The sequence below is a fragment of the Paralichthys olivaceus genome, chromosome 22 (assembly GCF_024713975.1).
Source record: "Paralichthys olivaceus isolate ysfri-2021 chromosome 22, ASM2471397v2, whole genome shotgun sequence".
Taxonomy (NCBI): Eukaryota; Metazoa; Chordata; class Actinopteri; order Pleuronectiformes; family Paralichthyidae; genus Paralichthys; species Paralichthys olivaceus.
In genome coordinates this window covers 15,616,691-15,636,063 of record NC_091114.1, presented here as the reverse complement: position 1 = coordinate 15,636,063, position 19,373 = coordinate 15,616,691, and the positions used below count along the sequence as shown (strand labels likewise).

General features: G+C 45.4%; 3 protein-coding genes and 1 long non-coding RNA gene across 5 annotated transcripts in view; 2 read left to right on the top strand and 2 right to left on the bottom strand.

Moving 5' to 3' along the window:
* Positions 1–5,295, bottom strand: ccnb3 (cyclin B3). Of its 2 annotated transcripts, XM_020104995.2 has the most exons (12): positions 4,872–5,064; positions 4,602–4,762; positions 4,278–4,361; positions 3,704–3,816; positions 3,458–3,608; positions 3,256–3,354; positions 2,989–3,081; positions 2,761–2,898; positions 2,374–2,529; positions 2,122–2,271; positions 921–1,051; positions 1–628 (listed from the first exon to the last, which is right to left on the bottom strand). In XM_020104995.2, the coding sequence occupies exons 2-12, from the start codon at positions 4,683–4,685 to the stop codon at positions 550–552; spliced, it is 1,278 nt and encodes a 425-aa protein (XP_019960554.2). In that variant the 5' UTR covers positions 4,686–4,762; positions 4,872–5,064; the 3' UTR covers positions 1–549. The 2 variants fall into 2 exon arrangements, with proteins under 2 accessions (XP_019960554.2, XP_069375260.1); XM_069519159.1 differs by having other exon boundaries at positions 4,602–5,295.
* A 2,071-nt stretch (positions 5,296–7,366) lies between these two features.
* LOC109640810 (A-kinase anchor protein 11) lies at positions 7,367–10,456 on the top strand. The gene is made up of 2 exons (XM_069519160.1): positions 7,367–7,674; positions 9,504–10,456. The coding sequence occupies exons 1-2, from the start codon at positions 7,489–7,491 to the stop codon at positions 10,380–10,382; spliced, it is 1,065 nt and encodes a 354-aa protein (XP_069375261.1). The 5' UTR covers positions 7,367–7,488; the 3' UTR covers positions 10,383–10,456.
* LOC138406593 (uncharacterized) overlaps positions 10,306–19,373 on the bottom strand; it is a 50,292-nt gene continuing 41,224 nt past the window's right edge. Inside the window, exons 2-3 of the long non-coding RNA XR_011239992.1 lie at positions 11,593–11,658; positions 10,306–10,378 (exon numbers count right to left, since the gene is read on the bottom strand). This is a non-coding gene — a long non-coding RNA (uncharacterized lncRNA). The remainder of the gene's footprint in view (positions 10,379–11,592; positions 11,659–19,373) is intronic.
* tnfsf10l (TNF superfamily member 10, like) overlaps positions 15,248–19,373 on the top strand; it is a 48,172-nt gene continuing 44,046 nt past the window's right edge. Inside the window, exon 1 of the mRNA XM_069519161.1 lies at positions 15,248–16,434. Coding sequence (XP_069375262.1) covers positions 16,216–16,434 — 219 coding nt within the window. The 5' untranslated portion in view covers positions 15,248–16,215. The remainder of the gene's footprint in view (positions 16,435–19,373) is intronic.

Here is a 19,373-nt window from a genome sequence, read left to right as displayed (position 1 = left end):
TTTTATCAAACACAATAAAAAACGTCTTTATTTTAAGAGTAAGCATGACGGCCATTTAAAAATAGCACCGCATCATCCGGTCTTCTTTTATACAAATAATTAGCACAGTAATATTAACATGATAAACACTGTACATTGTACGAATACACACATAGACACTAACTCCAACAATGAAAACCAGAGTACAATCAGTAAAAGTAAGCGTGTACCAGGTTCTCCGTCCTATCGTCATCTTAAAACTCTTTAAATCCTGTGTAAACACAGAAGAGCCTCACTAATTACTCACGAATTAAGATTTTCTTTTTTAATCTTTGTAGAAAAAAGAAAGTATAAAATAAATGCCTAAAAAACTTGAATGCAACGGTTGAAATTCCATTATTATAAACAACCTGGTTCGAACACAATAAACTGGCAAACGTCTTCCCACATTAAAACTCTTTTTCATCGAGAACCGGGGAGCAAACATTGATTTCACAGGTCATACAAAAGACAGACTACGTGTATAAATATTTAACATATTAACAAACTATGTACAGGTTATGGAAAGATTTAATTATGTTGCTGAAGTAAGGATTTCTCCAGAAGGTCCATGTCCACCACTGGCAGGGACGCAACTTCAAAAAACACCCTGAAACATTTGAAAGAATCCATTAATCATCAGAACAATCACTCCTGTGTCATGTTTTATGGCTTTAATGGGGCCGTCACTTTTTAATCAAACTGCTGAATTTGAAATATTCAGTTTAGATGCATGAGTCTGAAGTAGTTTGCCTCATGAACCAGCAGATGGCGCTCACCTCGAGCTCGACTTATTGTCTGTGATGCAGATGCAAACACAGATCTGGACCCAGTGAATTTAGTGGCACATTTAAAAAGATATTTAAAAAGTGGCAGCCCCAGTGTTTGAATACTTGACTCACTTGTGGGAGTATTTGTTCCTGATGGCTTTCAGTTTATCATCGACCGGCGCCACGAGCATCGAGTGGAGTTTTCTGACGACCGGTGCCAAATCTGACGTCTGGTAGCCGGAGTGGAACTGCAGGATAGGAGCCTGAGGGCGCAGAGGAACGAGACGTGATTATTCAGAGCTGTCGCCTTGTTTAACCTCCACAGTCAGAAAACACCCAAACAAATCCACAGCCCGGCGTTCATTACTCAGCCTGTGCATCGTTCCACCTGTTACATAAACATTATATCATTTCTAAATTGCAAAAAAAAAAAAAAAACGTACTCGAGCTGATTCCGGAGTCGACACAAAGCCGAAAATAAAATTACCCAGCGTCCCCGGTGCCACAACGATAAGTCAAATTTACATGGGAAAACAATTTACATTTAAATTAAAGGGAGGACGGGCTGTTCTGCCGACGGAGCCGCAGCCTCGTGATGAAAAGTCAAACAGTCGAGAGTTCGGCACCGATGTCACACGACAAACTGTGGATAATGAAGCAGCCGAGCTGAATTGGTTTGGAACGACTTGGTTGCTGAGCAAAAACAAAAAAAAAAACCATGATGGTTCAGTCCCAGGAACAAATCATGGAGAACAAATATGAAGACTTGCTTTAGCGCCTGAGGTTTTATGTTTCTGCTTTACTGAAATAACCGAACATTAGGCGAATTAGTAGAGATTTAGGAACATCTGGTTTGAAAACATTACGACGTTCTGTGTTTACTAAAAATATTAGTGTTTGGTGCACAGCTGCAATTCATATTTTTTCGGGAATGGAGACGAAAAGACACCTGGTTAGAATCAAAACGCTCCGATTTTAAACGCAAACCGCAATAACACAAGTGGTTCCCCAACATTTAGAGCATTTCCTATTGTTTATACCAGAATTTAAAACATATAATATACAATAACAGGATTATTAAGAACTCCTGCCGATCTTTATAAAGAAATACACATATTTATCATTTGTAAATATCATTTTAAACATTGCAAACATCTAGAAATAAACTAGGTAAAGTCACAAAAAGCCAAACTGTGTGTTTCTGCATTGTTTATTCTGTTGAATACAAGTTTGACATCGATGTTTGTTAAAGTCTCACACGACCGAGTCAGCACCAGAACCGAGCTGCAGCGTAAAACGGATATAAAAACGTTAGTGTGCCGAGGCGACTCACCCATCCTCCCAGGTCTTTGGTGACCAGCGCCACCAGCAGGCAGGCAGACGCCAGCAGCGAGCCTCTCTCTGGAATCAGCTCCATGTCCATGAGACTCATCTCGCAGAAGTATCGAGCCAGAGTCAGCGTGTCCATGCCCGCGTTCACACACTGCGGAGACAGACACACACACAACACGATGTCACAAACAAACACTCGGGGGAGCTGTCAGACCATGAACACACACACAGACACACACACAGACACACACACCTTGGCATAGCGTCTGAGGAAGCGGTAGGGGATGGGGATGTTGATGTCAAAGGACAGCGTCTGCAGGATGCTGGCCTCCATGGAGATGAGCTCCTCCTTCTTGTACGCGTCATCGCAGATGTACAAGAAGTCGTCGACACACGGCGGACTGCGCTCCTGAGGAATCAAACAGGAAGTGAGCCGGGTGTAAGTGAGTCTTCTGGGTTTATCTGGGTAGCGTCACTGCTCTGGTGTGTTTGGGTTGATTCAGGAAGTATCATCAAGGCCTGACGTCTCGTTTCAGGTGATTTTTATAACGTTGTCTTTAAGGTACGAAGAAAGCAGCAGGAGATTGTCCAGGACAAACACAAAGTTCTGTAATAACGTGTTCAGCACGTCATTATTCACCTCAAACTTGGAGGCGATGAGCATCGCGGTGGAGCCGACGAGCTGCAGCATCTCCCTGTGGACGGGAGTCTGAGACAGGTAGTGGTCCGTCATCTTCACGGCGAGGTAGAGGGTCTCGTGATAGAGCTCGAAGTTCTCCTACAGGAAAAAAAACTCAAAGGTCAGTCAGAGGAAGAAACTCTGAGAAACAGACTCTCAGGAGTCGCACGGACTCTCAGGAGGACCCACCTGTACTTCGACCAACCAGTCGATCAGGATCGCCCTCATCTCTGGGTTGAGGCTGGGCTGCGTGGGCATGTAGTTAAGGAGGACAAACTTCTCCTGGAGACGACAGGAGGAGAAGCAAACATTAACATTTTAAAAGCCAGCGTTGGGGGAAGAGCTGCTTTAATGGATTTGAAACCCCTCAGGTTTTAGGTGGTTCTTTTCAAACAGCGCTCTTAACGGGTTTGAACTCTTTTTAGAATTGGGGAAAGGTGTTTTGCTTTGGCTCACCTCTCTCCGTTTGAGGTAGTCGAAGATTTCCTTGGCGTACTCCGGACACATGTACGTGTCCTCAGAGTTCTCGGAGTCGATGTCAAACCCTGCTGGGATCTAAAAGAGAAACAGAGCGTGTACACGATTCATTCACAGAAGAGGTTTCACTCCGGTTTGTACGAGTCACAGGAATTACTGAAGTACTCATCATTGCCCTTACTTGTTGTTTCTGGAGGTGTGCTGGCACTTCACGGACAACAGGGGGCGCAGCAGCCACCAGCTCGTCTACTGGAGCTGCTGCATCCTTTGGTGTCTCCTCCTCTGTCTTCTCTTTCTCAGCCGTCGCTCCCTCTGAGCTCACGGAGGACGACCTGCAGGAGGAGGAGGAGGAGGTGAGCCCTATTATCAATAACGATTATTACCGGAGACAGGAGTGAAAACAAAATGATAAAAATGGTTTCGTTACTTCTTCAGAAGGGATTGTTTCTTCACGGCCACGGAGCCGGAGTTGGTTTTCTTCCCCGTGCTCTTCGTGGTTTCCTTCTTCCTCCCTGGAAGACTGATCTGAACCTTATGAGCCTGTGAACGAAGACGGACGTCATCAGAACGACACAAAGACGAGGACGCGGCCACAGCAATGTCACGAAGCTCTGTTGTCCACATATGAAACAACAACAATACAGACTCATCACATTTAATGAGGTCTTGTGCAGCTAAGTGGCATCTGCTTCTCGTCAGCGATCACTGAGAGCTGATGTGTCGCTCATGTGAACTTTCCTGCAGCTTCACAAGAACAAAGTAAAACATTTTGAAGCGAGAGTTAGTTGAAATGTTTGCCAAAGTAAAATTCCTCAATTCCCAAGACGACCTCTCTGAGAACTTGTTGTTTACTCTGAAGTACTGCAGCATGTACACTTCTCTGTACTATAATCACTGGTGTTTTATTCTGGAGAATCTAGTACTTTCCAGGTACTTTTATCTGAACGAGTCTCCGTCACGTGTCTTTCTCTGTGAATCACATGTAAAAACAAAGGACTCACATTGGTGATGTCTATAAACGCTGTTCTCTTCTTGGGGGCTCCATGGGGGGGCGAGGAGGACCTCTTCACCTGGGGGCCTTCCTCCTGCAACACACACACACACAGTTAACACAAAGCACACATTACACACTCAATCACACACACACACAATCCCCTTCATCATGTGATGTGCATCAATTGCAACAAAGACAAACCAAGATGGAGACCCAGCTGTTAATATGCACGGCTACACACACACACACACACACACACACACACACACACACACACACACACACACACACACACACACACACACACACACACACACACGGTTCTTCGTACCTGGTTCTCGGAGCTGGTGGAGTTCAGCTTCAGGAGCTTGTTCCCGGCGGACACTGAGGATTTCTTCACCCTCGGCAGCGGCATCGTTTCTTCTGTTACCGCAAAGACACGCGTGAAAACCCCGGCGGCTTGTCCTTTTGACGAACCACGCAGTTCCGTCGCTGTTGTGCGCGTGGAGGAGACAGGAAGTGAGTGAACCGTGAAGCGCTGCGGCGATAAACGCACAGAAAGTGACGCTAAAAACCGCCGCGAGCGGACATTCGAACCCACCTGCGTGTTCGCCTTCCTCTGCGGTTTGTTGCGGGGTGGGAAAACTGCGCGTGTGTCTCGTTTAAACGCAGGTTTTTCTTGACGCAGCTTCGTTTCGCGGATTCGGACAAAAGTGATTTTCCGCTGCGGATCCAAATCTGCTGCGCTGCGCTCCCATTGGCTGGAATTTGATCCGCGCCCACCAATCAGGGAGCAGCTACGGATGCCGCCGCGAAGGGAGCGCTTGTTTTGTGGTGTCGGCTCCGCCCGTTTAAAGTCACGTGAGGAACGTGATCAACGCGTTGTGGTTTTTTTTTTTATTCCGTCACTTTGCGCAACGTGAGCGTTTCTCTGCGCAGAGTTTTATTTTAACTATTTAAAAAAAAACAAAAAAACAAATATTTTAAATTGAGTTTCATAACAGAAATCAGCCCCGCCCACCTCCCCTCCTGTTAAGACCTAAGACAAACGCCCCCCGGAGGAGGAGGAGGAGCCTGTTTTTCAAACAGAGGAGACGTTTGTGTTTTATTGATGTTTTGAAACAACAGTCACGTGACAGTGATTCTGTCTCGTGCTTTCATTCCACTCATGTTTTTAAACTTTATGCTTTATGCTCCACACATTACGTCATACATGCACATACAAGTACAACATGACACACGTGTAGTACTTAGTTACTCAAAGTAGATATTAGCTTTACAAGTACTGCACGTGCAAGTACAAGTAACCGTTATATAGTATTTATTGTACTTTGGTCATATTTCCCTCTGGGATCAATCAAAGTCAATATCATCAGTCATCAGGATTTGCATTTTATATTCTAATGTCAGGTAATTTATTTTCTTAGTAAATTATATTTATATATTAAGGGGGAATTTAATTTCAGGTATTTTCACCAATGATAATGATAATGTACTTTTCAACTTGAAGTTTTTGGCAGTTGGTGTTTATGGCTGCTGCTATTTATTGATAAATAAAGGATGATGGTGAATAAACCGTCCAAGTTATTTAAATCAGACGATATATTTTTGCACCCAAATGTTTATTTGTCTGATTTTCTTATGAAAGTTTCACAAGAGACTGAAACGTTGGACACTGGGTCCACTGACACACAAACACCAGCTTCTTAAAAACCTGTGCATCCGTGCACTCTGAGCTCAGGTTCAGGTTCAGATATCAGAGGAAGCTGGCGGCTAACGTGCATCCAGCTGCCAGGAGTTTGGGAGGGTCCCTTTCAATTCCTGTCGGGAAACAGGGAATCGAGGCCAGGACGTGAAACTGAGTCTTGTCAAGAGGATAAAATAAAAATTGGATGGATTCATTTGAATTCTCCTCTGACCCGAGGATCACCGTTAATTCCATTTGTCATCTCTGAGAACGTCGGCCGGCTCCATCATGAAGTGCGAACGCATCATGAAACTGAAGTGAACAAACAGGAAACAACAAATAAAACCCTGAGGCCTGTCCCTTTACACATTGACTTTATTTGGACAGTGTCTCAGAGTCCTGTCTTCGCTCAGTGGAATCTGATGAGGCCTGAAGGGAGATGTCACATGTTTGATTCCACTTCCCTCCCAGTCGTCCAGAAGAAGACGCCGTCCTGTGAGAGCTGTGTCCGTCGGAGCAGAGGAGTTTGTTGGAGCTGAGGAGAGGGTGGGGTTCGAACACTTGACTCAGGGTCAAGGAAATAATGATTCACAGAAACACAACGGATCCTTTTGTTGGACCGTCTATAACCAGTTATTTTACTCAAGTGCTGCAGATCAGAAACAGTTTATTGTCCTTTCGTGCCATTTTACATTAAAGCAGCTTTCAGACGTGCACCGAGCTCCAGACATGTTCCCGAGGGGCTGCATGTGAAGTTTTAAACTTTTATATTTACTCACTGTTGATGAAACATCATTTTCGATAACCGGAGGACTTTATATTTACGGCAGTAGAAGGATTATTACAGTGTGGTATTAGTACTTTAATCACTGTAAGCAAAGTGTCTGTTCATCCGTCTGTTGCTGTGCAGCAAAGTGGAAAAAAAACATAAAAATACCTTCTTCACCTCCTCTGCCATTTATCTCCTCCTCCTCCTCCTCCTCCTCTTATCCTTCATATGTCTTCATCTGTTTCGCTTCATGCAGAACCAATTTCTATTAATTTCAAATTAACTTTGAACAGCGTCTGTGCATGTGTCATTTCCTCTTCTTGTCAATGTGGTAGATTGATGAAATTGAGACACACACACACACACACACACACACACACACGCTGAGAGGAAGTGAGGGGGATTTGCGAACTCATTTGTCGAACTCATTTCCGCATTAACTCATGTGAAGTGAAGACTCCAAACAGCGAAGCGTCACCCTGATAAAAACTGGAACGTTGGTCTACCACAGCTGCACCTGTCTGATATTTTTCTCCATCTTTTCTTCATATTTTACGCCACATTTTTTGGAACTTTTGGCTCAAATCTCGTCCAGCTACCTCTGAAGATTCCTTCTGAGTCGTGCCAGGTATGGCAATAAATCAGGAGTTGCCCTTTTACGCACTTGCTTTCACTGCTTTTGTGGTTTTAAATCTCGGACCTGTCTGGTTTCTCTCAGGCAAACAAAGATTAAATAATCTCTTGCGATAGAAAAGACAGGAGATGATGCATTGGGAAATGTTTTTGGTGATTTATCAGACAGATTCTAAAACCTCAAATGGTCCATTTGCAGATTTCTTCTCGTTGGATTTGTCACTCGGTGGGTCTCACGTGGTGAGAGGTTTCTTTACGCAGGGTCAAACGGAGGCAGTGCGTTTCCAACGGGACTCTGCAGTGGCCTCTGTGCAGGTCAGTGAGCAGAGCCTGCAGATGAAGTGGGGGTCTTATCGAATAAAGTAGCATCCTCATAAACATTCCTCTGCCCATCAGGATGTCCAAGTCAGATTGCCAAGAGAATACATTCTTTGTCTTAGCTGTAATTTGTTCCACATCTGTGCCGTGTTCTCCATCTCCTCACTGGGCTCCGTTCATTTTGAACATGGGGCTGCGGTCCGCCCGGTGAGCTATGACAGGATAAAGGTGCGACACATCCCACGCACATCTCGGGAGACTCCATCACAGTTTCCCCTGGGGACGCAGAAAGGGTTGTTTGCTTTGGCTGCACGCAGATGCAGCTCGGAGATTAGATTGTTATCGTATTTATGTCTCACATCAATAAGATTTACTGTTGGAGGATAAAAATCTAAGCATTTTCTTTTGATTGCAACAAAACTCCACGGAAGGATTCAACGAATTCCTCTGTAATAATACGATAGTGTTTGTAGCGACTGTAATAGAAGTTCGCCGCGCAATCCACGGAGATAAGGAAGCTTGCTAAATGTTAAGCGGACAAGTGAATAAGTTACGACCATGACCGATTCGTGACTCAGCAATCTATCTCAAACATGCAAATAAAATGTTTTGAGGTTTACCCTTTTTATCTTAAAAGATTAAATCAATCTTTTGAGAAATACTTGCACGTACTTGTACTTCGTTGGTTTTAAAATTATCTGTATTTTCACTTATTTAGCTCCAAAAACTTAGAGAGCTACAAATAGTTTGTTGTGGTTTTGTGTGTGGTCTTTGTATTCCATGATACCAATCCCATCAGAGAGGTGTAAAATATTCCTTGAACATTAGATACAGAAGAACTTATTCAAAAAAAAAACTTGACTTTCATGAATCCTGCAGCAGAATACTCAGACGGTCTGGACTTCATTTGTGTGACTGACGAAAAACAAAAGGAAAACATATCAATACGGCTTTGTGGATCCGTGCCCTGGAGACGGATGCATGCGTTTCCATTTTACTTCCCATTAATAAATGTTTTCACTGACACACTTGCAGGGTTAGCATTTCATTAGATGTGAAAACCAACCAAGACCTTGTGGAACAGAACCTTTCAAACATCCATGTGTCCATAGCTGTATTGAAAATAGAGGCAGATGTCTCACTTCTTGTTGCATGCATCCGCACAATATGTTTCATTGCGTATTTGGTTCGTTCCAGCTCTGATTTGGCAAATTGACGCAATATTCATGAAACAGAACGTACATCCAGACGCAGATGTGCACAGAGCGAGCGGCTGCGGCGAGGCCTGGTGCTTTTCTTTGCTAATCGAATGCCGAGCTGAACTTCCTGCTTGTCACATCCTGGCTGCCTGACAGCTCATATGGTGACAGGCTGTGGTCAGAGGCCTCAATCTTACTTTCCATCGGAGGCTGCACAGGGGACTTTCTGCCTCTCCCACCCCCACCGCCATGTTTTCGTTCTCTGTTTTTTACATGAGTACACTTTACTTCTTAAAACATACAACTCCCCGTCAGTTGTTAGCTTATCTTTTTCTTCTCAAATCTGAAACAGGCAAGGAATGTGGGAGCAGAGAGGAAAGGAAACTGCTGCACCATTTAGGGGAAATATTTACTGTGCGTCCTGTCTGGCTTTCACCGAACATGTTGGCAAGAAAAGTTCCAATAAAAATACAAAGATGAATTAATTATAGGAACGAGGCAGAGATTCAAACCCTTTTTGGACCTTGTACTGGCCCTCACCACATTCTTCTTGCAGAACAAGAGGGTCCAGGAAAAAAGGGGTATTTCCTTTCCTTTAACCAAGATCTTTGCTTTTTCCCCACACAGGATCAGATGCAGGCAGCGACATCGGATTCAAGGGTGCCGGAGCCCAATCTGGAAACCCGTGGCATTCCTGCAGGCCTCAGGAGAACCCCCCCGAAGACTGAGGCCCTTGAGAGGTTTGCTCAAAACATGGCAGAGAACATAATCCAGCCGTCTATAAGCCAACGGGAGATGGTGGAACCTGAGGTGATCAGTGCTAATCAAGACCAGGAGACGTTGGGTGAGGTGTTAGCGTCCGCGGTGGTTGAGGATGCTCTGAGGGAAGTGTGCGCTGGTTGTAAACTTCAAGGTTTCCAGAGTTCGGGATCAGCCGGCGTAACGATGGATGACGATCAGGCTGAAAAATTGTCTTTCTCAGATGGAGACTTTGTGAACATGGACACAGAGATAGATCCAGTTAAAGAACTCCACACGTTCAAAGACACCCCTCACTACCACCCAGCTCTCCCCGTCATGGGATCCCTCGACTACCCCGACGCCCCTCCGACCACCCCCCTCCTCCCCGAGCTGGAGAGGAGCCGAGACAGCTTCGCCCGGAAGCTGAAAGGCGGCCTGGCGAAGGTTTTCCTGCCCTCGCCTCCTCCGACAACCCCGAAGGAGAAAGGGGACGATGTCTGCCCTATCGCCGACAACCCCCGGGTGGAGCTCATGGAGCATCTGATGAACTCGCTGTCTGCAGGTGACTTGGTGAGAGACTGGTTTGAAGCAGGAGCCAAGATGGAGGATTTCGCTGAGGCTCTTTCATGCGACGTCATAGACTGGGTCTTCAGGGCCGGAAGCAGAGAGCAGATAGCAGATGATGGAGAACTTCATCGACTGGCCCAGCAACTGGCTGAAACCATCATCACCTCGTCACTGGATGAAGCTGTAATGTCCGTCTAGAGTTTAACGGAATTCATGTGATCATATTTCTGTTGACTGACTTACACAAGAGAATTAAATATGGCTCACGCACATTTCACCTTTCGGTTTAATGCTGTTTTCACGTTTTAAGTCATTTCAAATCCATTTCCTTTCCCTGTAAACGCAGTTTGGTGAACAAATAATGATAATAATAATAATAACGACAAAAACAACACAAACTAGAATGACCCCAGGGCCCAATGGTCCCTTTAAATTCAAACAAGCTGCACCACATCTCACACACTTATTAAAATCCTCTAAATATGTCTCTAAAAATCAAGATCCACAAATTATTCCCAGAGAAAACATAAAAAAATAAAAAAATAAAAAGCCAAACTCTAAAACAAAGAGAAACAAATCGTGGGTCAACTCCCTGAGTTCTGTGGAAATCCGTCCTGTGGCTTTTGTGTAATCTCGTTCACACACAAACCAAGAAATGGACAGGGGGGTGAAAACATAACCTCTTGACAGACGTGATAAATAAATAAAAGAGTCCAAGAAAAACAAAACAGAAAAGCAAAGTGAGAGAAACACAGACACTTGTGATGTTATTGTTCATTATTTGTTGTTCCCTCCTCTAAAGTTGATGTTTCTCACTTAATTGATTCCTAAAAAAAAGTTCAGATCAAGATTTTAAATCAAGAAAATTAACAACTTGCAATTTTGACAAGGTTCCAGCAGTAGTTACCACACATGTCCTTTAGATGGCAGCACAAGAGCAAGGTTAACCTACTTATACAGCTGACACTTAATTTGAGTTAATTGAGTTTTACATTAAGAAGATAATGTTTTGCATTAATTAAATATGAATCTAATATATATTTATATTTCTATAATAAAACTTTCTCAAACCAAGCTGCACAACAAAATACACAATGTGGAATGCTGAAATGATTCTAACATACAATTAAATTAAATTAAATTAAGTCTTTAGACTTTATCACTAGAATAAATAAAAACTATCACAATAACATAAAGTTCTCTAAAGTCCAACTACAACAACAGAAGAATTTGCTCGGTAGAAGTTTGATGAGTTTGTTTTTCCCTCTCAGTAAATGGTGCGTTACGCCACAGTATAATGCAGTGCGGGGGTGGGGAGTTGCAGAGTGATCCGTTCACGCCTGGACGAGGCTGAATATTTGGCTTTTGGTTTGAATTCGTTGGAAGAAAAACTTATTTTCATACTCACTGAGTTTCTGAGGAAGAAGAAGAAGAGGAGGGATCCCCCGGTGTTTCATCGCCCGGGGACGTGAACCTGCGAAGAAACACAAAGTTTTCTTTTCTTTTAATCTGCGGCTTTTTGAACACAGTCAAAGAAAGACAAGTGCAGTGAGAGCAAAGCTTCAGAGAGCGTTCTGTTGTTCTGCCCAGTCATCAGTTTGTCAGTCACTCATTAAAAAAGAAAAACTCCTGCACAAGCACACACACGTCTCAGGTTTGGAGGAAAATGGGTCAGAAATCGAGGTCATGAGCAAACAGAGGGAAAAACAACACGCCTTGAATCATAACAGGTCCATTTAGATCAGACACAGATTCAAGTTATTTCATCGTGTGCGTGTTATAGTGAAAGCCAAATCATCTTGATTGCCCCCTGTTGGCTGGCTGCAGTATAGGCCATAAAACCCAGCCTCCTCCATGTTAGTGTGTGGGACTTGAACCAAGCTGAGAAGTCAAAGGTGCACGCGTACAGATGGTTTCTGAAGTTTAAGGTCGTTCTTATCACGCTCACGCTTCTGATAAGTTTGTTATTTTATAAGTAGTGTGACGCTATCTGACCTTTGCCGTTTATTTGGGCCACAGACTCGGCACAACACGCACATGTTGACCGGGCTGCAGAGTGCGTGGTCGTCCCCCGGTTGTGATACATCATATAAAATGGAATGCTGAGTCTGAACACTTAAACTCCCAGAACTCCCAGCGCTGATCGCCATTATGTCTCCTCACCCACGGGACTGACTAACACAGTCCCACACATACACACCGAGACACGTGCACACGGAGAAGCTGCAGGGCTGGGCGGACAGCTGTGGTGTCAGAGGGGACGCACACACACACACACACACACACACACACATCTGGAAAAATGCTTTCTGTGTTGTCAGGTGGCGGCCGGCTGCCAGAACGAGAGGTGAACCGATGATACAGCTACACACTGTCCTAGTAAATAAATAGAAGAGGTCTTGATCCTGTTTGTCAGAACTAGAGGAGGTGAACCCGATTAATTCCTCCCTCTGATGTAGAGCACCGTTTAGTTCTTTTCATTGTTAAATACCAGTAAGAGAGACATATTTCCATAGCAGGGATTCACTTTGACTTTGCTTCACTGAAGTTTTGGCAAGTTTCCTCCGTTTGCCCCCGATGGTACATTTTCCCGCAGCTGGATTTCACCAACACTCCACTCGATCTCGTTTGACGGCACCTCAGCGCGGTGCCAGGATCCCACAGCTCGTCCATGTGGATGTGCGCTTTTATGTGGACACGGATTCCCATCAGTCCCGGGTTAAAACATCCGACATAATTTGCAGCATTCGCTTCCATTTTCTCTTCCAGATGACTTGGATTCAGGTTCTCGGACGGTCCAGCGAGTGTCGGGTCAGATTAGAGTGATTGTCACTGAACTCCTGAGTGTTTTCACATCTTTGTAGAGCACGGTGTTGTTCTGATCTCAGGCAGCCGAAGCTTTGAGGTCGAAGAAGTCGGTCTGAGAAAGTTCTGCCAAGTCGGCAACTGTTCGGAGCCGTGTTTCCAGTTCTGATGGTGAGGTGTCTCTAAAAGACACGTGTGTGCTCAGGTGAATTTTCCCTTACAAAATAAAAGAACCGAAAAACACATCTTTGGAAAAACCATTTGTCTCAGGTGTGATACCGATCCATCTTCGCTTTTAGTGTTGAACAGCACTTCGAGACTGCTGAGTGCACCTATCACTCTATTTTATGGGGGCAGCATTGGCTACCGGCTCTGAGGACGTAAATCTTAGTGAGACGGGATCAGCACGTTGGAGAAAGATGGCTCGGCCGTTTTATTTTTGTAACTGATCACACAGGACAATGATTAAATGTTGTTATGGAGCAAACGAGTCATAGAGTCAACCTGAACCAACATGTAGTAATTTTATTAGTGTTCATAGGAGTAGTACGAAATAACTCGTTAATACTTTGCTTGTGTTTTACAAAGAGACTTTACGCCTTGTTAGTGTCTGTTGTCACTGAGCTAAACGTTAGCATGCCAACATGTTCAATAATTAGTTCACCGCAGAGATGAACTGCCCCCTGGTGGCTGCCTTCAGATGGAGGTTCCACATTAAAAGAAGAAAACGTCCCTGCCAGGCTTTGGCCTCTCTTTCCTGGAGGCCTTTCATTGTCTGTGGTGAACGTCAGAAGAACCTGGAAGCTTTTTCAAACTCAGGCTGGAAAAATCACCACGAGTGATTTGACGAAAATAACAATTTAAAACAAATTTTACAGCGAGTCAGTCACAGTGGTGCCACACAGAATCGGTTAATCTTTTCCAAATCTCTCTGGGCTCAGGGATTCATGCACGAGCAAACGTTTGACGAGAGGCAGCTGCAGAGTATTGTCCTGCAAATGGTTTTGGTGGGTGTGACGCATGCATGACCTCGCGTTGGTTAAATATCACCGAGACACGGGCACCGTCCTCGGTTGTGGCCACGAGGACACGCCTTCAAACACAAAAAACTGTCGAATCAATCATCAGTTTTGTAGACGTGACGTGTCTGACTCTTCTTTCACCTCTCGTATAATTTTAACGCTGTGGATTTTAACCATGTGGGTTTTGATGTTTCTTACAGTCCCACTTTTATCCCGGCTCACCTGCAGAACGTTCCCTGTGTGGCCACCGAGGTTTGAACCGAGAGCGCGCGGGCACATCGAGTCATCTGAGCAAATGGCTTTCACATCTGGTGCCGCTGGGACCACACCGTCGGGAACTTGACTTGGGAACATTTTTCTGGTCCCCACCTGCAGTTGGGATCCAGATCCAACTTTCACAAATCAAAAACCATTCAAAGCCTCCAAGGTCCAGGGGCCTTGAGAACAGGACGAGCCCTCAGATTAAGTTTCACTCGAGAGAAGTGTCACCTCGAACAAGATGGAAACAGAAAAGAGTAGTTTCACTGTAGAAGAAGCATTGGACTCTTTTTCTGGTCTTTCTGTTTGAACCTGGTCCAGAGAATCACTGCTTCTTCTGAGTCTCGAGGGGGGGGGGGTAGTCTTGTGGGCGTCTGACGGTGCAGAGATGTTGGACCGGCACCAGCACAAGCTCATCTGCCTCCCATCCCTGATAAACAGCTCTGACACTGGGCATACGTGCACGGCTTTCCAGCTGTTTATGGTAACTGAGGAAAGGAAACAAAGGAAAGGCCGTTGTTTACAGACGAAGTCTAAACAAAGCTTCAGCCCGTCCTCTTCCTTTAAAACCTTTTTTTCTGGTTGTTTAGATGAAATGATGCAAGAGCTTTTTCACTCTGGCTTGTCTTTGCTTTCTCAGTTGCAGAAACTCACTGCACGAAGGTTCTGACACAACATCCCCGAAGCGTGTGATTGGTTGTTTGTCTCCATCGCTGCTGTCAGAGCTGAAGTCTGGATGTTCTCCTGAAATCTTGCGGAGGAGCCGCTTGTGAGAACGCAAACGTGTGTTGTCAGCTACCCGGTGGGCTCCACCTCCTCCGTGACCCTCATGATAAATGGGACGTCACCTCGTGAGCACTCGTCTCCTCAGTCAGGGGCCCGACTGCAACTCTGTCGTGGTTTTGGAAACCGAAGTTTAAATATTTAATCTGTTGAGCAAATATTTGTTCTCAAACAGTGAAAAGCTTTGAATTAGACCACATACATACACACACACACACACACACACACACACACACACACACACACACAATTTATGTGTGATAAAAACAAAAAAATAAAGACACATCTCATATTATTCTCATTATCAATTAATCTGCTGTTGATCAAATTTTAGTTGATTGATATTTAAACTCTTCTTCAATCTATTGAAAACTCAACAGACAGAGAGACAGCGCCCTCTGTTGTTAGAGTTTAGTAAAACCTCACAGTGGCTTCAACAAACACAGAAGAAGAGAAATATCCTGACGCACTCTGTAGGATATGATGGCAAAATATTAAAATGCAACTGTTCACATGCAATTTATTAATGAAAAATAGAAGTAAGACTTTATTTCTGAAGCACTCATCCAAACAAAACAAAAAAATAAAATATTAGAAACAAGATAGAGAGAGAGAGAGAAATGTGTCCAAAGTTAGGATTTAAAAACCGGTGAAGTGCTGGAGATATAAGATCGTTGTGAAAATGAAACTGAGGAGAAGACAGAACTCCAGGGTTAGGGGCGGATCCAGGGGCGGATGCAGGGGGGCACTGGCCCCAGCTGAAGTATAATCGGCCCCTGAAGGTGTGTGTGCTTGTGTGTATGAGAGAGAGAGAGAGAGAGAGAGAGAGAGAGAGAGAGAGCATTCCTCCACAGCTCCAGGGTGATGAATAGGGTAACCCTGCCCCTCTATGCAGCTCCTCTCTCTCCTGCAGCCCCTCAGTCCATCGCTGCCTCCTCCACCAGCTCCTCCAGCAGCTGAGCGCTCCTCGGACATGGACGCGTCCCAACTTTGACTCCTTCTCCTGCTGCGAATGCAAAGCTCCCGCGGCCGCGGACGCATGGGGATCTAACCCCAGCTCGCCAGTCGGTCGGTCGCTCAGCTCCGCGGAAGGCTCGTGCTTTGGCCCCTCGTTGTTCCAGCGCAGTCGGTTCTCTGGTCTCCACTCATGCGTCGGGAATGCCATGGCCACTCCGAGCGCACAGCAGCAGCAGGATTATTTCAGATCGGTGAGCAGCGAGTCCACCACCTACATGATGGTGCCGGCCGCCGGGCCGAGGGGGCCGGGGCGCAAGGAGGCGCCGTCCAAGATGTGGGTGGCGATGGTGGTGATTGTGGTGGTGGTCCTGCAAATTGCCTCCACCACCGGGCTCTTTGTCTACCTGAACATGTCCATATCGGAGGTAAGAGCAGCTTCACACTCGCTTTGGGCACGTGTGCGCCTTTGAGGAGGGGTTCTGTCGCGTTTTGCTTGGAGAAGTTCGCTTTTACGCACAGAACTGGCACCAAACACCCCGAGTTCCAGCCCAGAGTTGAAGGTTACATACACAACAGTACCAAACTAAGGGAAAGACACATTTACGCACAATCGTTCCCCGTTTGCAGGAAGCGTCTCTTGCGTTTCTCAGTGGAGCTCTTGTTTGGGGGAGTAATTCATTTGTGGCGCAGCTGTATTCGCCTCCGCTCTCCGACCTGTTGGAACAATGCGACCCGGAGTGTAAAAAGTAATCGGGGCATGAGGGGGAATCAGCAGCTGTCCGTCCAGCAGCGCTTTATCGAAGTAAAGGGGTTAAATTTCGTGCGTAAAGGGGAACATGTTGGAGCCATTTGCGTATCGGCAGAAAGGGGTCACAATCTGTCGAGCAGGATTGCGCCTTAAGTAGGTTACAGATGTGTGCAGAGGTGCAGCGATGGAGGTGGGATGTCCCCTGTGGGTTGATTGGAGACATTTATATCCTCTGGAATAATCAGTTAGCACAAATGAATCCAACCTCTCACCTCACAAATGCATTTTTAAGAAAGAGAGTCATATTTTTTTATTTTAGATCCTAAGTCAGAGTTTCTGCAGCGACAGAGGTTTCACTGAAATGAACGTGGACACTGACAGGGCTGTTTGTCCTCGAAGTTAAATCTGCTGCTCTTCAGAAACACAAGAGAAGTTGTTCCTGGAGCAGAAAAGTACCTGGTGACATGTGAGCCCATTGCTTTCAAAGCCACAGTCCTCAGATGTGTTGTTAGTGGTGCGTGTGGGGAGGAAGGAAACACGAGAGTAAAGCACGTGAATAATTATCACGATTCTCATCAAGAGCAAAAAAAGTCCAATAAATATCGACACACCTCTTTTGACTATATCGTCATATATTTGATTATCGACCACAAACTTCAATCAGGAGCTGAAATCAGTCTTCAAACTGAAAAGCAATAATAATAATGTGACAATTATCTTGATCATTATCTGCATCGTCCTGTCCTTCATGAGTTACGCTCCATCGGCCCCATGTGTGACTCTGCCCTCAACTTCTGGGGGTCTGGTGTTTTGGTGTGTGTTACACTTTATTTTGGCTAATCTCTAATCATCTCTAATAACAGCTGTCTGCACATGAAGGCAGATAAATTAAAGAAACATTGCTCTCCATGTGGACTGTTTACCTGCGGGCAACCACGGCCTGCTCAAACCTGATTGGTCAAGACCAATTTCAACCAGAAACAGAAACCAGAAGCTCCGAACTGGTGTTTACATCTGTCCTCTCTACACACACACACACACACACAGCACAGTATACGTGTCCTCTACGTGGTTAAGGTTAATATTGCTCATATGAAAAATCTGCAGGGATGAAGCTGGAACTGATGTACGACCCTGGTGAAGTACGATTCCCAGCAGGAGGTGCATTTAACCTGTAATGGTGCCCCGGCACAGACAGAGAGAGGAAACTGGGTTTAGTGTTGGAGCTTTTCATCTCCGCATGAGAGCAAAGCGTCTGTAAGAAGACGTGAAATGTCTCGAGCTCTCCCCTCAGTGGCGGATGCTCGCCGTCGAAGCGGTCACGCCTGTTTGAGGACCTCCGCTACGCACACGTGTCCCGCACCTGAACCGGGGATAACTTTATCCTGAAACACAAAACCCTGAGCACATCTCACCACGCCACATTTCATCAGCGAGACATAAGATGGTACGTTTTTCTCTGCAGCTCCTCGTGGGAAGGAGGAAGGAGGGAAATGATATCTGATGTCGTCTCAATGCTTTGGCAGCTCGCTTTCATTCGAAACAGGTGTTGCACGATTTATATTTCAGGCGTTTTCTGTTGGTTTTTATACAAAGTGAAGGAAGCTGCCGCTCTGTGTGACGGACAAATCTGTAGTGACACAGTTTCCTGTGAGACAAGCCCTTCGCTAACATGGAGGAGGTGGATTGATGACCTGTATTGCAGCCAACCACTAGGGGGGCTGTCATGTCATCCATCTTCATGAACAGTCTATGTGGTGAATATGGTGATTATCGAGCATTTTATGGGTTTATGACGTGCACTGCAGCCGGGCCACCAGGGGGCGGTCAAGAGGATTTGGGGTTGTCAAAGTTGACAGCATCAACTAGTTTGAAGCCGTAAACCTCCAGCAAACGTTTGATAAGTCCGACCTTCAGTCAACGTCGTGTAAACACTTGAACGTTTGACCCGTCTCTGCCTCCTTGTCATGACATGAGAATATCTATCGGTAAATCTCTCAGACTCTGACTGCTCCTGTTTCCAATCCACTTCCTGGCACCGGAGCGGAGGCCGTGCGTCAGAAAACTCGTCTGCAGAAAAGTGTTAAAAATGATTCAGACATTTATTGACGAGTCGGAAAATGGATGTGGACTTTTATTAATAGAATAAAAGGCTATTGTGTAACTCGAATGATGGGAGGACTTGGGTTTTTGTCTCCACGAGGAACAGTTTAGGGACGATCCCGCGCTGAGGAGAAATGAAATCCATGGAGCCGTGTCTGTGCATGTGGGGGATTCCCTGGTTCTCATGCAGCGAGGGGCGGCTATTTTTAATCTGGAAACAGGCTCCTCTTTGAATCGCAGTGGAGCTACAGGCCATGCCAGCTCGGCTAAGACAAAAGATACCGGGAACAATGAGCGTCGTATAATGAGGAATGCTCCAGCGTTGCCTCAGAGCTGCGGCATTCGCACACACACATAAATGCAGAAGATCCCAGTCTCCCTGGTCCTCTGTTGTTTTTTTACATTGTGCTGTTGCTGAATGACGCATGTCACACAAATATACTAAAGGAAATATGGAGACGTTACCTCAGTGTTTAGGAAGCTGCGATGGGTTGTTTTACTCCCCAGACGTTC